Genomic DNA, 13,089 nt, shown 5'->3' on the forward strand with positions numbered 1-13,089 from the left:
ACTGTTTTCAAAATCAGAACTCAAACTCGAGACTTATAATTAAGGGTGACACAAACACATACATGTTAATTTTAGCACATGATTTAAATCTTGAATAGAGGATTAACAGAGACAAATGGGTTCTAATCCCATGTTATTAATAACGACATGCCTTATTGCTATTATAGTAAGACCGATCGAATCTGACAGTACTTGGCATAAATTATGTTCATCCTAATTGGGGGTTTGTATCTATTCTTTTCCACACAACTTTTATAATTGAACATGCTTATACTAAAGTTTTTATTACAAGTCGTTTGGTAAGGTGAGATGAAATCATGATATGAAATGAAATTAAAGTTTTGTTTGGTCATGCAATTTGATTTTTTAAGTTGTATTTTTTTTTCATAAACAATAAACCTCATAATTTGTGAAAACTATCAAAATTGTTCCAATTCATTATACAATTTTCTTATCAAATAAGCAAAAATTTATAACAAAAGTATAATACACTATCACAAAGTTATTCTAAAAAGATACAACATTTATTGATTGAACTTAAATTCAATAAAAAAAGTAAAATTAAACATGAGTTGTTGTAGTATACGACTCTGGTTGAAGTAATAATAAATTTGGTTGGTGACAGTAATAGTTATATCCGATATAAATGATTTAAAGGTTTATAAAAGTCATACCATCAACTATAAATTTTGATTATTTATGAAATAAATGGTTGATAGATATAAAATGGTGGGTTATTTTACATAAATTTGTGATTCAATTATCATGTGAAATCATGATATAAAATTCACAAATCAAACTTTTTGAAGAATTTAAAATTTCATATAACGATTTGAAATTGCATGTCAATTCCTAACTAATTGGTACTGGTCATATGAAAGCTCAATATGGACGTTCTATGTGGGTTCAGTTCATTCAAATAATTAATAATATGTCCTTATTTGACATAAACATTTCAAACTTCTTATATTCAAATAGGACCAGATGAATATACGTGTACAACAACTAACTTCCACTTGCAAGACAACTCATTGACAATGACAAGATATCAGTGTTTTAAAAGACGAAGACGTAAATTTAATACTTTATCATAAGTAAAACATAAATATTTATATAAAATGCGCATATTCTATATTCACTTGATTTGATATAAATATTGAATGTATCGTTCCCCTTATACCATCTGATACCTAACTGTCCTAATCAAACAAAATTTCAAAAAAAAGGGCCTAGTTGGCTAATCAAAATTGAACTTGATCTGTGTCAATGTCATAATGCAAGTTTTTTTTTTTTTTTTCCACAAGTATAATATTGAAGCATTTTTCACACAGATGATGTCTTAAAACGCCAAAAAGATTGGATCAATGACCTCTCCTGTATTGGAACTACTTAAAATTAAGATGCCTACCCACCACACCAAAAATATTTTAGCTGAAATTAATTAACACCAATAGCTTGTATTTTTAGTGCAATGTACAAATCGCTAAAGTCTATAGAAACATTAGATCTAATGACAATTAACTAACTCTTTGTTAATATGCATATTTATTGCTGATAAAAATTGTTTTTATTGTAATGACTAGATGCTAAAGTATCTTGAGTTGGAAATTTCCATTTTAAATTGCCATATGTAGAATAGCCCCAAAAACATACTGCTCAGCTAATCTTGTCCTTTTCTCTACCTACCTATGTTTCTTTCTCTATTCAGTGTGTATGCGTCTCGATGCTAAGCTAATTTGACTCTATGTTTGATATTCATCTCGAGGCTAAGCTAAATTTTCTTTTTAATCAAAGGCATCGTCTCTATTGATCATTTATGTGCATAAGCTAATTTGAGCTCGGTGTTTGATATTCGTCTCGAGACTAAGCTAATTTGAATTTGCATTAAAAAAAATTCCATTTTGAAGATTTGATCACTACTAAAGGTGTGTGTCTATGTATCCTAGCAGCTTAGGATAAGGAGCAGTGTATTTTGTTAAGATATTTAGCACAGCATTAAATGAAAAGACAAATGAGCTGTATAGACAAAGAATATACATTGGTTATAAGTGAATAATAATATTATTATGCTCTAGGACAAATTTATTTTATAGGACATTATACATCAGTTAAAAAAAGAAAAATCATTAAGAAAGGGGATAAACAGTAGGTCACTGTCAGAAAAGAGTCAAGTGTGGACCAAATACAGAGAAAAAAACTTTGTTTTTATTGACAAATTTGAATCTAAAATTTAAACATCATGAATTTTGAATTGAAGAGTAAATTCACAAATTGGACATTCAGTTTAAGCCATACTTGTTGTTTCTTTCACATACAAAGTAAGAATTTTGCACAAATAACAATAGTTTGAGCCCTAATTATCAAACATAGCGAGAATTTTTAAAATTTACCCAATATCACTAATACAATACAAATTTCTGAAACTATTATTTGTATTATATATAGCGAATATCATAAATTATCGCTATCTTATTAACTTTTTAGAACTCTTGCTATATTAGGTAAATATAATGTATAAATTTATCTGATTAGCTAATTATCCCTGCAAAATAATTTTAAAACTCTGTATTCTACCTAACACACATATATATTCCTCATTTGAATCCGCCCCTATTTCCTAATTAGAAAATTACTAATTAGTTTTGTTGCTTTAATCAGTTTAATTTCACACGTCTCTGCCAAGTCATTATTTGATGTAGATCTAATTAAACTTTAGAAAATTAAATTAAATACTAAAAATGAACCATTTGTAAAAATTTCCACAAGCATATAAAGTACGCATATGATGCTCATCCATAAACTCCCTTTTTTTCTTGATTGCCTCTAAAAAAAATCTTCTTACTTTTCTATAGTTTTAAGGCAAATACCAAAGATAAAAAAAATATGAAAGAAGATATAGAGCAAAGTGAGAATAGAGTAAATGAAGAAATAAGAACTCCTCTTATAATTCAAACAAATAAAAGTGAAAAGGTTGAAAATGGATGTTATGAGAAGAAACAAGATAGGTGCATGGTTTACCTTAGCACATTTGTGGCTGTTTGTGGTTCATTTGCATTTGGATCTTGTGTAAGTTCATCAGACAGTCACTCAACTAATAGTTACGTTTTCTTCTTGATTTCAATAAAGAAAAATGACTTTCTGAGATAATAAACGCTTTGTTAGTTTAGTTGAGTTATCATCTGAGAAATCTTATTATTGATTGTTGTTAGCGTGTATAACTTAAATCCTTCTTTTTTCCCCTTTTCAGGCTGGATATTCATCACCAATACAATCCGCCATCAGAGAGGATCTTAACTTATCTATAGCAGAGGTTAGATATAGAGAAAAGATATACTTTTAATCTGTTTGTTTTACTTTTCTTTTTAGTTCGTTTAGAAAAAATAAAATAATATATATATATATATTCCTTTTTTTGGAATTTTTTAATATTAACTTTCCATGTGGCATGTTTAAAACTACAAAATTAATGGACATTTTGGTACATTCTACATATATTTAGTTTAGGACCATAAGACTGACGCTTAAACTTCGTGTCAGGTTAAAACAATCCATAATAAGTGAGATTAGTAACTAGGAAAATAAGTCAGGTAATATACTATAATAGTGTAAGAATTCGTATAGTGTCAGTGTATATAAGTTAAATCCTTCACTTCGTTAGGTGAGCATTTTCTAGTTAATCGAATCAAGAATGCTCAACTCACCTGTAATCAGCTTGAAGTACTTTGGCTGATCAAACGATAAATGAACTAGTATTATAATGAAGTATTTGTACTGGTATTAGAACAATAACATGATGTCAAGAATCTACATTGATTAGAATTCTCCCGTTCTTAATGGAATATCGATCTTGTTGGAGAATTTTTTGGCATTCTTAACCTGTGCTATTGTATTGGACTATACATTGAATGTGCTTAGCATTTTTCCAATACAGTTCTCACTCTTTGGTTCAATATTGACATTTGGTGCAATGATTGGAGCAATCACAAGTGGTCCAATCGCTGATTATATTGGTCGTAAAGGGGTAAGCTGAAGAAAATCCTTACACCAGTATCAACGTTCACATATCGTCTTTATACAGCTAGCCTGATAATTATGTATGTATGTAACACACAAACAGGCAATGAGAATGTCAAGTGGTTTCTGTGTTGCTGGATGGTTAGCCATTTACTTTGCTCAGGTTTACTACAAGTTCTCTTATCATATTCGTGACAGAGGAATTGCTTTGTAGGTCTTATGAACTGATATAATTATTTTTTGACTTCTTCAAGGGAGCACTTGCTCTGGACATTGGAAGATTGGCAACAGGATATGGAATGGGAGTTTTCTCTTATGTGGTACGTTAATCGGTTGTTGTATCAAAATATCCAACAATAGTTATGTTTTCAACCTTCTTGATTCAGACATTTCCCTTTGGACAACAACAACTCAGGTGCCGGTATTTATTGCTGAAATTGCACCTAAAGATTTACGAGGAGCTTTGACAACCATAAACCAGGTAAAGAATAAAACTTGCTATCTGTATTTTTCAATCGTTTATCAAGTAGTCTATATCACCATTTCTTTAGCTGAGATAACTTGAAAACAATGTGGTTATTTCAGTCTTCGATAAAATGAGGAAGAAACATACTATACTTCTATAGGGTATGGAGGAGATATTGTTGTGGTAGGTTCTTGTTTATCATACCGTTGACTGTTTGTTACGTCTAAACCTCCAGCTGATGATATGTTGTGGAGTCTCGGTTTCCTTCATTATAGGAACTATGATGACATGGAGAACGTTGGCGTTAACAGGTTTGTCATAGCATCAAGTTGTATACACAGAAATAACCACAATGAACAATGTATTCAAGTGATCGATAAGAGTTTGTTTTTCTTTTTCCAGGATTAATTCCATGTGCTATTCTCATTTTCGGTCTCTTTATCATTCCAGAGTCGCCTAGGTGGTTGGTGAGTTACAAAGACGAATATTTAATAGTTCATACTGTCAGTAAGATCAAGAAAATGACATTAACATTTCCATTATATCTGATAGGCAAAAATAGGGCATCAAAAGGAGTTTGAACTTGCACTCAGTAAACTTCGAGGCAAAGATGCTGATATATCTGAGGAGGCAGCTGAAATCAAGGTTCATTATTCTCGAAAACTCAAATTTCAGTTTCTTTCATTCTTCGGAGTTCATCTAAGACTTCCTGATCTGTCTGTGACAGGATTATATAGAAACACTTGAAAAGCTTCCGAAAGTCAACTTGTTTGATTTGTTTCAAAGAAGATACTCGAGCTCACTCATAGTAAAGTTCCTTTCCTATACATTGTTTTTTCAACATTTTGGTAGCTGAAACTGTTGGTTAATTTATATTTATGGTAAACCTATGGACAGGTGGGAGTTGGACTTATGGTGTTTCAACAGTTTGGTGGAATCAATGGAATCTGTTTCTACACCGGTAGCATATTTGAGTCCTCAGGTAGCATTCCCTCATTGTCAAATATCATTTTACACTCGCGATAAGAAACATAGTACATTCAATATTGTAATAATGCTTAGAACTTGAAACCTCAAATTTTTATCTGCTATTTGCTCTTTAATTGTATTTCTTCTCCAGGGTTCCCCTCTGACATCGGAACTATAATCTATGCAATTATTCAGGTTTCGACTCTTACTCTCTCAGTTCAATGAATGCTAGATATCTCCCTCCTAACGTTTGGTATTATAACGGATAATTCACTTTACTTTATTTTCTTCATCAGGTTCCCATCACCGCATTGGGTGCAGCCTTGATCGACAGAGCTGGACGAAAACCTCTTTTATTGGTATATCTCGGAAAAGAAATCCATTTTCTTGAGGATATTACGCGTTGCATTCACAGAATATAATGATCACGATATCTTTGCAGGTTTCGGGAACAGGACTTGTCATAGGCTGTGTACTAACAGGAGTCTCATTCTATCTAAAGGTCAACATTATAACCAAAACTGCTTAATATTCTTATTATATCTAGAAAACACTTTGACAAAAAAGTTGAATTGTTTGAACCAGGGACATGAAATTGCAATGAAGGTAGCACCAATACTTGCTGTAACAGGCATACTGGTACCATCACTATCCTTTCTAAAATCGTCCTCTGCATAATAGCTCTACCTCGATCCCAATCCTCCCTCATTCCAGTTTATCTAATACTTGTTCTCAAACGCCAGGTCTATATCGGTTCCTTTTCAATAGGAATGGGAGCAGTTCCTTGGGTTGTGATGTCAGAGGTATGTAAATCTATACCATCCTGAACATTCTGGAGACATTTTTAAGCCTAAGAAACGCCTTTCGTGCAGATATATCCTATAAATATTAAAGGTGCTGCTGGGAGCCTTGCAACATTAGTGAATTGGTTCGGAGCATGGGCGTGCTCCTACACTTTCAACTTCCTCATGACCTGGAATTCTTTTGGTAATTAAGCAGTCGTCATTCACAAATATCATACATCAAAGATATATATGAGATATTTCAACTCACATTAGTTAATTTTCACTGTTTTTCAGGTACTTTCATTCTGTATGCTGCAGTGAATGCACTTTCCATTTTATTTGTGATAAAGATAGTACCTGAAACCAAAGGAAGAACTTTGGAACAAATCCAGGCTGCTATTAATGCATCATAAAATTACCTTAGCAGTTAGCACCTCGATATCGGTTCATCATCAAATAGCCAGAGAGTTGACAGAATTCGTGCTGTTGTTTGAAACTACATTCTGATTCTCATACTCATATTTAAGACATTTGAGTGTTTGTTGTATCATGGATCACATTCTCCATGACGGAAAAAAGTAGAGCTAGCATCATTCAGTTAGTGAAGAAATGTTTTTCTCAAGATGTGGGATCACATATTTTCATTTGTCGTACTCATTGATTTATCTCACACTTAAAGCGTTTTCGTGCCCGTGATAGTGTTATTGTCTACAGTTAAGTTACTTTTTCTAAGTGGAAAAGTGACATTTTTTCATAAAAACAAACAAAAAAAGAAGATATACATCACATAAATTGAAACTGAAAGAGTAATATGTATTTATTTTGTTAGGGATCGTTGGGCACACCAATGGGGATCTTAATGAATTCGGTCTTATTCAGTAGGAGACACATTATGCATCAAATAAAATTACAGTTAACTATATGCATCAAATAAAATTACAGTTGAAAAAAAAGGATTAAATCTGCTTCAAAAAACAATTCAACTTCATTTTGCTTTTACCAACATTATTTTATAGCCAATTCAAATCTCATAACATAAAACCACAAATTAAATTCCAAAAATCCATCTTTTTTCAAATCAATATTATATATTATTTGCCTCATTATATTACTTACTTATTCCAAATCAATATATTTCCCCATAAACACAATAAGATCATTCATCTAAAAGAAACAAGATCACCACAAACTTCTTTAACAATTTTTTTTTATTTTTGCATGACACACATTTATTTATTAAAAATTCTTCATGCAGAATCCATACTACGTGATAGAAGAAAGTAACTAAACTACCCTCACTATCAATCTATCACTATAACTGTCATTTCAAGATTCATCTTCTTCTACCATTCTTGAATTATTATCAAAATTCCTCCGTACCAGAAGACGAATCTTTTTTTCCATCGATAAACTTTATTCTCACACTTTCTTCACCTGGATGTATACGTTCAACAATAACCTCCGGGCGAGTATTTTTCACCCTTGAAATCTGCAGCCGTCCATTTTCCCGCACTTTTTCTAGATCAAATCTTGGCCGTCCGTTCTCAAACAAACTTGATAAAAGTGGCGGGAAATCTCTAACTGCTACTGAACTAATACATTTTGTATTTGATCTTCGTTCAGCTAATTCGTCGAAACTGCATTTTGATTTCTCATTGAAGCTCTCAAACCCTAGGCTTTCTGTAATTGTATCTAATGAAATGTTGAGTAGAGGCTTATGATAATCATCAATGGGATATGACTCGATAGATTCGTACTTGTTTCTGTTCGTCATATTGAAGAACAGATTCTCTTAATTACAAGTAATTGATGAAGATTAATAGATCGATCGATGTTAAAAAGCAAGAAAAAAAATGAAGTGTTGAGTAGTTACGTAGTAATTTGTTGTTTTCCATGGGAATGAGAAAATTATTGAATTGGAAGTATTTAAGAAGCTCAAACAATTATTGAAAAAGAGCGCGATAAGTTGTTTTAACCGTTATTACCGTTTTGGTTATCATCTATAGATTGTGTGGGCCCAACTGTGTGAACTTGTGTTTGAAATACCGGAGTCCGTATTGAAGCCCCGAGTAAATTTGGAGTGCGCACGGAGGTGACACATACAACAAAATCTTATTCATACCCAATGCTCGAATCCAAAACTTTTGGTTAAGGGTGAAGCAGACTCACTATAAGAGCAATTAGTTATTGGAACTTGGTAGCTATGACTTAGTATAATAGTATAGTCTTTGATAAAATAATTTTTTTTGGGAAACATATACTAGTTAATTAGTTAACATAGTTATAGTTTATCTTAATTACAATTCGCGACCTACTTTTAGCTATAATTACGCAGCTCAACTATTTAGTTTTGTATAATTCGCACGTTTGCATAATTCGAAATTTATATAATATAATTGGTATAACTTTTGTATAATTCGGAATTTGTATAATATAATTTGTATAACTGTTTACACTTCTAATGTTTGTAACTGTATAAATTCGTTATTTCGAGTTTATACAAAAATAACTGAATTATACAAATGTACCCGCAAATTATACAAACGAGGTAACTTAAACTGTAGCTACAACCCGTTAATATGCAAACTATAGCTATGAAGCATAATTAAGTTTATTATAATGACTATTTGCGAAAGTTCACCATTTTTTTTATTAATTTTGTTTGGTATTTAAAGAAATTAGAACTTAATTAGTGAGGGGATTAGGTTATGAACCATTTTTAGCTTATTTCATACCAAATAATCTTTTGAACAGTTTAAATAATTACCTGTTTATTTATTTAACTCATTTTAATTCACACAAATTCAATTCATCCACTGACTTATCAACCCTAGCTTACGGATCAAATTAATTGAAAAACTCTTTGCATGTACGATTTTATTTGTTGATCAATTGCATAAACAAACTAAGATTGAACACAAAAAGACATTTGAAACGATATATATTCACCTATGTATATTGGGGATGTATAAAAAAGAAGATAAATACTACTAAATAGTTACTATAAAGAAACATATATAGTTCCGATAATTTATTGACGTAAAATAAAGGAAAAAGGTAATTGACATTAAAAGAAATAATGTTGCTGCCCAGGATCGAACTGGGGACCTTTAGTGTGTAAGACTAACGTGATAACCACTACACCACAGCAACTTACATTTACTATATTTAATTCATTCGTACATAAGCACTTGTCATGATTAGGTGAGGATTATAATGTAATATGCAGGTTCGCGTTTACTTTATAGTTTTTGCCCAAACCTTGTGTATATATTAAGAGATGGGATCATTTGATAGGGTGTATAAGAATAGTGTTGAATAAGGTGTCTTAGTAATGCAGGTATAAGTTATGCCCGACATTAGTTATATAATGCATGTTATTTTTATATATTCCAAATCAAACACTATGTAAGAATCTCAGCATAACTAATATACCATAGTCCATATTCAACACTATTCTTATACACTCTACCAAGCGACCCCTAAATGTACATAAATATTTGAGTTTCTATCCGTTATAATTGGTGTCTTAACTTGAGGTCGCTATAAGAACCTATAAACTTCAAATCTTGAATCAGCCTCAGGCGAGCTTAGCCTAAAGAAACAGAACAAATTCGTAAAGCTGGACCAGCATATTTAGCTCTTATAGTTAAGCTCAAACTGCTTTAGATATGTTGTTCAATTACAAGATCTGTCATATAAATTATGTCATCTATTCCTTTTGCATCTTGCTTTCTAAAGCAAGGTGTAATGAAGTGGAAACAACACTTTTCCCACCCTAAAAGATATCTTTCTTTACAAAGAACAGAGAAGAAAGCATAAAGCCATACATCAATCACAATAATTAACAATCTGCCTATGTTTAATTTTCATGTGTCTATTTTCCATACACCCTTGTTTGGATTTGAATGAGTAATCCTGACTACTTTATGTTTTGAATCCCGCCTTTTCTTGTTGATGTATTCGTGAGGAACAGTATCTACTTTTACCAAATCAACTTTCACTATGTGGTGATCAGATGTTCCTTTCGAGGAGAAAACCGAGTATGATCCTGGAACAAACTTGTATGGTGAATCGGATGATGAAAGTACGTAATCCACTCGTGTTCCATACTTGCACGTTCCTTGCACGCCTGTACATATTTAACAAGATTTGAGCCAACAATACAAAACGGTCTTCATATAAATTGAAACAGAAGGAATATCTTACTCTGTCCTTTGGCAATCATGACAACAGACTCGCATTCCCCAGCAAAATCCTTAGCATCTGTATATTCTTTACTCTTCAAATACTTCATTACTTCGAACTTTGGTATTGGCTTTCCCATCTCTTCATAATACTGCAAAACGACGATTCAAACAGAATGAGGAAAGAAGCAATATGTGATTTGATTTTCTTTTTTCGAATTGGGATTTATGCTGTATTTTACCTTTACAATTTCTGTCCATCTTTCTGTAGAGTAATCTGTTTCGTCAAGAGAATTTAGACCCCCGGCTAAAATGTGTGGCTTATCAGATGATTGGATTATTGCATTTATCTGCTTCATTCGCCAATTCTCATCCAAGTGATCAAGGTGTGTACAGAAGAAATTTAACTCTCCAACTCGAGGAACGTCAATTGTTGCCTTCAGAACATTTCTGCATTCACCATAAAAGATTAACATCCTTCCATTAGATGCAATAATTTCTCTATGCTTTGCGCTATAGTACTGTGCTTCTCTTGTAAAGTTGAATCAAGTGCTTATGTACATCTTGACAAATGAACTACCATAATTGCACACCACTGCATGAATACTACCCTTAGATCCAGGCAAAATGAACCGCTAAACTCAACCACTTACAAAAGAACAAGGCATAATACATAAACAGACACTCAAACTCGGCCTCAACTGATATATAAAGACTCCAACTTTGAGTATGCACATCTAGACACCTCAATTCGTGTCCACTATCTCAGACTGTCAGTTGAACACTCCAACTTACAAAATAATCATTTAGATATCTATAAACGTGTATGTGCCAAGTCAGCATCGGGTGTCCACGAGACACAATGGGGACGAGTTGGATTGTTTAGTCCAATTGAGACCAAGTTGAAGTGGAGTGACTTGCCAACTAAGGTCAAGTTTGAGTAATTGTTTATATATTATGTCAAAAAAACAAACTAGTAACTATGACATACATGGTCCATAAGAAAAATACCGAATTTACCAGAGGTTTAAGAAGTAGATGATTGAACTTAGTGAGTTACTGTATCTGATAAAAAAATACAGATTTTCTGTCACTTTAGTGAGATATTATACTTCATACTCTGTACGCGCTAAATTAGCTGGCTAGAATTTCTATATTTTGCTAAAACTTTTGAGTTAGATGATTAATCTTTCTGTAACTTCATTAATTCATTCATTTTTTGCTCTAGGTTAGCATAAGCTTGTCATGACATAGAAAATACAGTAAGGTACAACATGGATCATACTTATGTGAATTAAATATGAAGTAACTGATTACAAAGTTCCTGCAGCACAAGATGCAGAAAAAATCTGTTTGCATAGTTTCATAGTTAAATTTGTAATTTATTCGACAAAAAAAAAAGAAAAAACAAAGGCGAAGAAAGACAATTTGTATGATTGAAAATCTGCCATCACTCTCATTCATTTTGTATGCATTGACGATGTAAAAAATATTTATACAATCAAATCAAATTACCTGAAGTCAGAGTCATCAAAGATTTTTTGAATATTCCAGGACTTGATTGGCCATTTTGACAAAATAGCATTACCATACTCAGGTGCCCAACTCTCTGCAAAAACATAATTCATCCCTAAAGCATCAGCCAAATCTGATAACGGCTTCATACCTTTCTCCTCCTCTGCTTTAACATCTTGCAAAGCCAAAATATCGGCATTCAATTCTCTCAAAACTTCAAGAACACTTCTCGTAATTCTATAACTCTGACAATCAATCCGAGGCATACTCACAGTAGACCTTAACGGAGCTTTTCCTCTACATATCCCACTCCCCGAATACCTCTCACTATCACATCCCAAAATCCTCAATTGCCCACTTTTCTTCAGAGATATTTCATTATCTGGTAAATTAATCGAAACCCTTAACTTCGATTTCGAGAAACTTTGTCTTTTCAACAAAAGCGTATCCGTTTCTTTCGTTGGATGAAGAGGAGATTGTTTGAGTATACTCTTAGGCCGATCATTCGCTGATTTCACTCTTAAATTATAGTAATCACTCATTTTACTAGCTTTTGAATTTGAAAAATCGTCATTTTCAAAATCAAAACTAGCTGATCTATCAGTACTACTCTTTGGGAGTGCCGGTGCCATGGAGAAAAGGGCAGCATTAAATGTAGCTACGCGTATTGTTCGTCCAGTTTCAGAACGATTCAATTCGCCATTACTGGGATGAATTGCTGCAGACCCATTTGAATTTGATGGATCAATTTGAGAATGAGAACTTGAATTGGATTTTCCCAGTTTTTTCACAGTAATTTTGATTTTGCTCTTTGAACGGCAGCGTATTGGCCACCGGAGACTAAAACAGAGGCGCTTCAGCTTTTCGTTGAGGACTCTTAGCATGACTTAGAAATGGGGTTTAACAGAAATGGTTGACTGAACAGAAGAGTGATATACTTACACTTAATATAAGTATTGTGATCAATACGTATCCGTGTGCGAGATGAATATAATCTCTTGATTCAATATTTTTTATTAAAATTAGTCGGATCAGTAAATTTTGAAAATAATGGTAGAGTTGGAGGACTTAGAAGGAGTCTTATGGAGAATAGTTAGGTGACACGTGGCAGTTCTTTTGGGGATTTCTGTTTGATGAATTAAAATTTTCTGTT

The 13,089-nt window shown here is 32.5% G+C and overlaps 3 protein-coding genes and 1 non-coding gene across 4 annotated transcripts in view; 2 read left to right on the forward strand and 2 right to left on the reverse strand.

The window, feature by feature from the left end:
- LOC125871081 (60S ribosomal protein L18-2) overlaps positions 1-13,089 on the forward strand; it is a 271,584-nt gene that overhangs the window by 153,610 nt on the left and 104,885 nt on the right. The window lies entirely within an intron of this gene.
- LOC125871057 (sugar transporter ERD6-like 7) lies at positions 2,794-6,925 on the forward strand. Its single transcript, XM_049551644.1, has 18 exons — positions 2,794-3,066; positions 3,248-3,310; positions 3,932-4,021; positions 4,118-4,177; positions 4,269-4,334; positions 4,430-4,495; positions 4,716-4,791; positions 4,883-4,947; positions 5,033-5,125; positions 5,208-5,288; positions 5,378-5,462; positions 5,601-5,644; positions 5,746-5,808; positions 5,892-5,951; positions 6,035-6,088; positions 6,193-6,252; positions 6,322-6,436; positions 6,529-6,925. Exons 1-18 carry the CDS (start codon positions 2,884-2,886, stop codon positions 6,645-6,647), a joined length of 1,443 nt encoding a protein of 480 aa, XP_049407601.1. The 5' UTR covers positions 2,794-2,883; the 3' UTR covers positions 6,648-6,925.
- Positions 9,315-9,387, reverse strand: TRNAV-UAC (transfer RNA valine (anticodon UAC)). Its single transcript has one exon. It is a non-coding gene; the product is annotated as a tRNA-Val (tRNA).
- LOC125871054 (uncharacterized) lies at positions 9,909-12,900 on the reverse strand. Its single transcript, XM_049551640.1, has 4 exons — positions 11,937-12,900; positions 10,664-10,871; positions 10,444-10,573; positions 9,909-10,366 (listed from the first exon to the last, which is right to left on the reverse strand). The coding sequence occupies exons 1-4, from the start codon at positions 12,818-12,820 to the stop codon at positions 10,104-10,106; spliced, it is 1,485 nt and encodes a 494-aa protein (XP_049407597.1). The 5' UTR covers positions 12,821-12,900; the 3' UTR covers positions 9,909-10,103.

Source organism: Solanum stenotomum, chromosome 7 (genome assembly GCF_019186545.1).
Source record: "Solanum stenotomum isolate F172 chromosome 7, ASM1918654v1, whole genome shotgun sequence".
NCBI classification, from domain to species: Eukaryota; Viridiplantae; Streptophyta; class Magnoliopsida; order Solanales; family Solanaceae; genus Solanum; species Solanum stenotomum.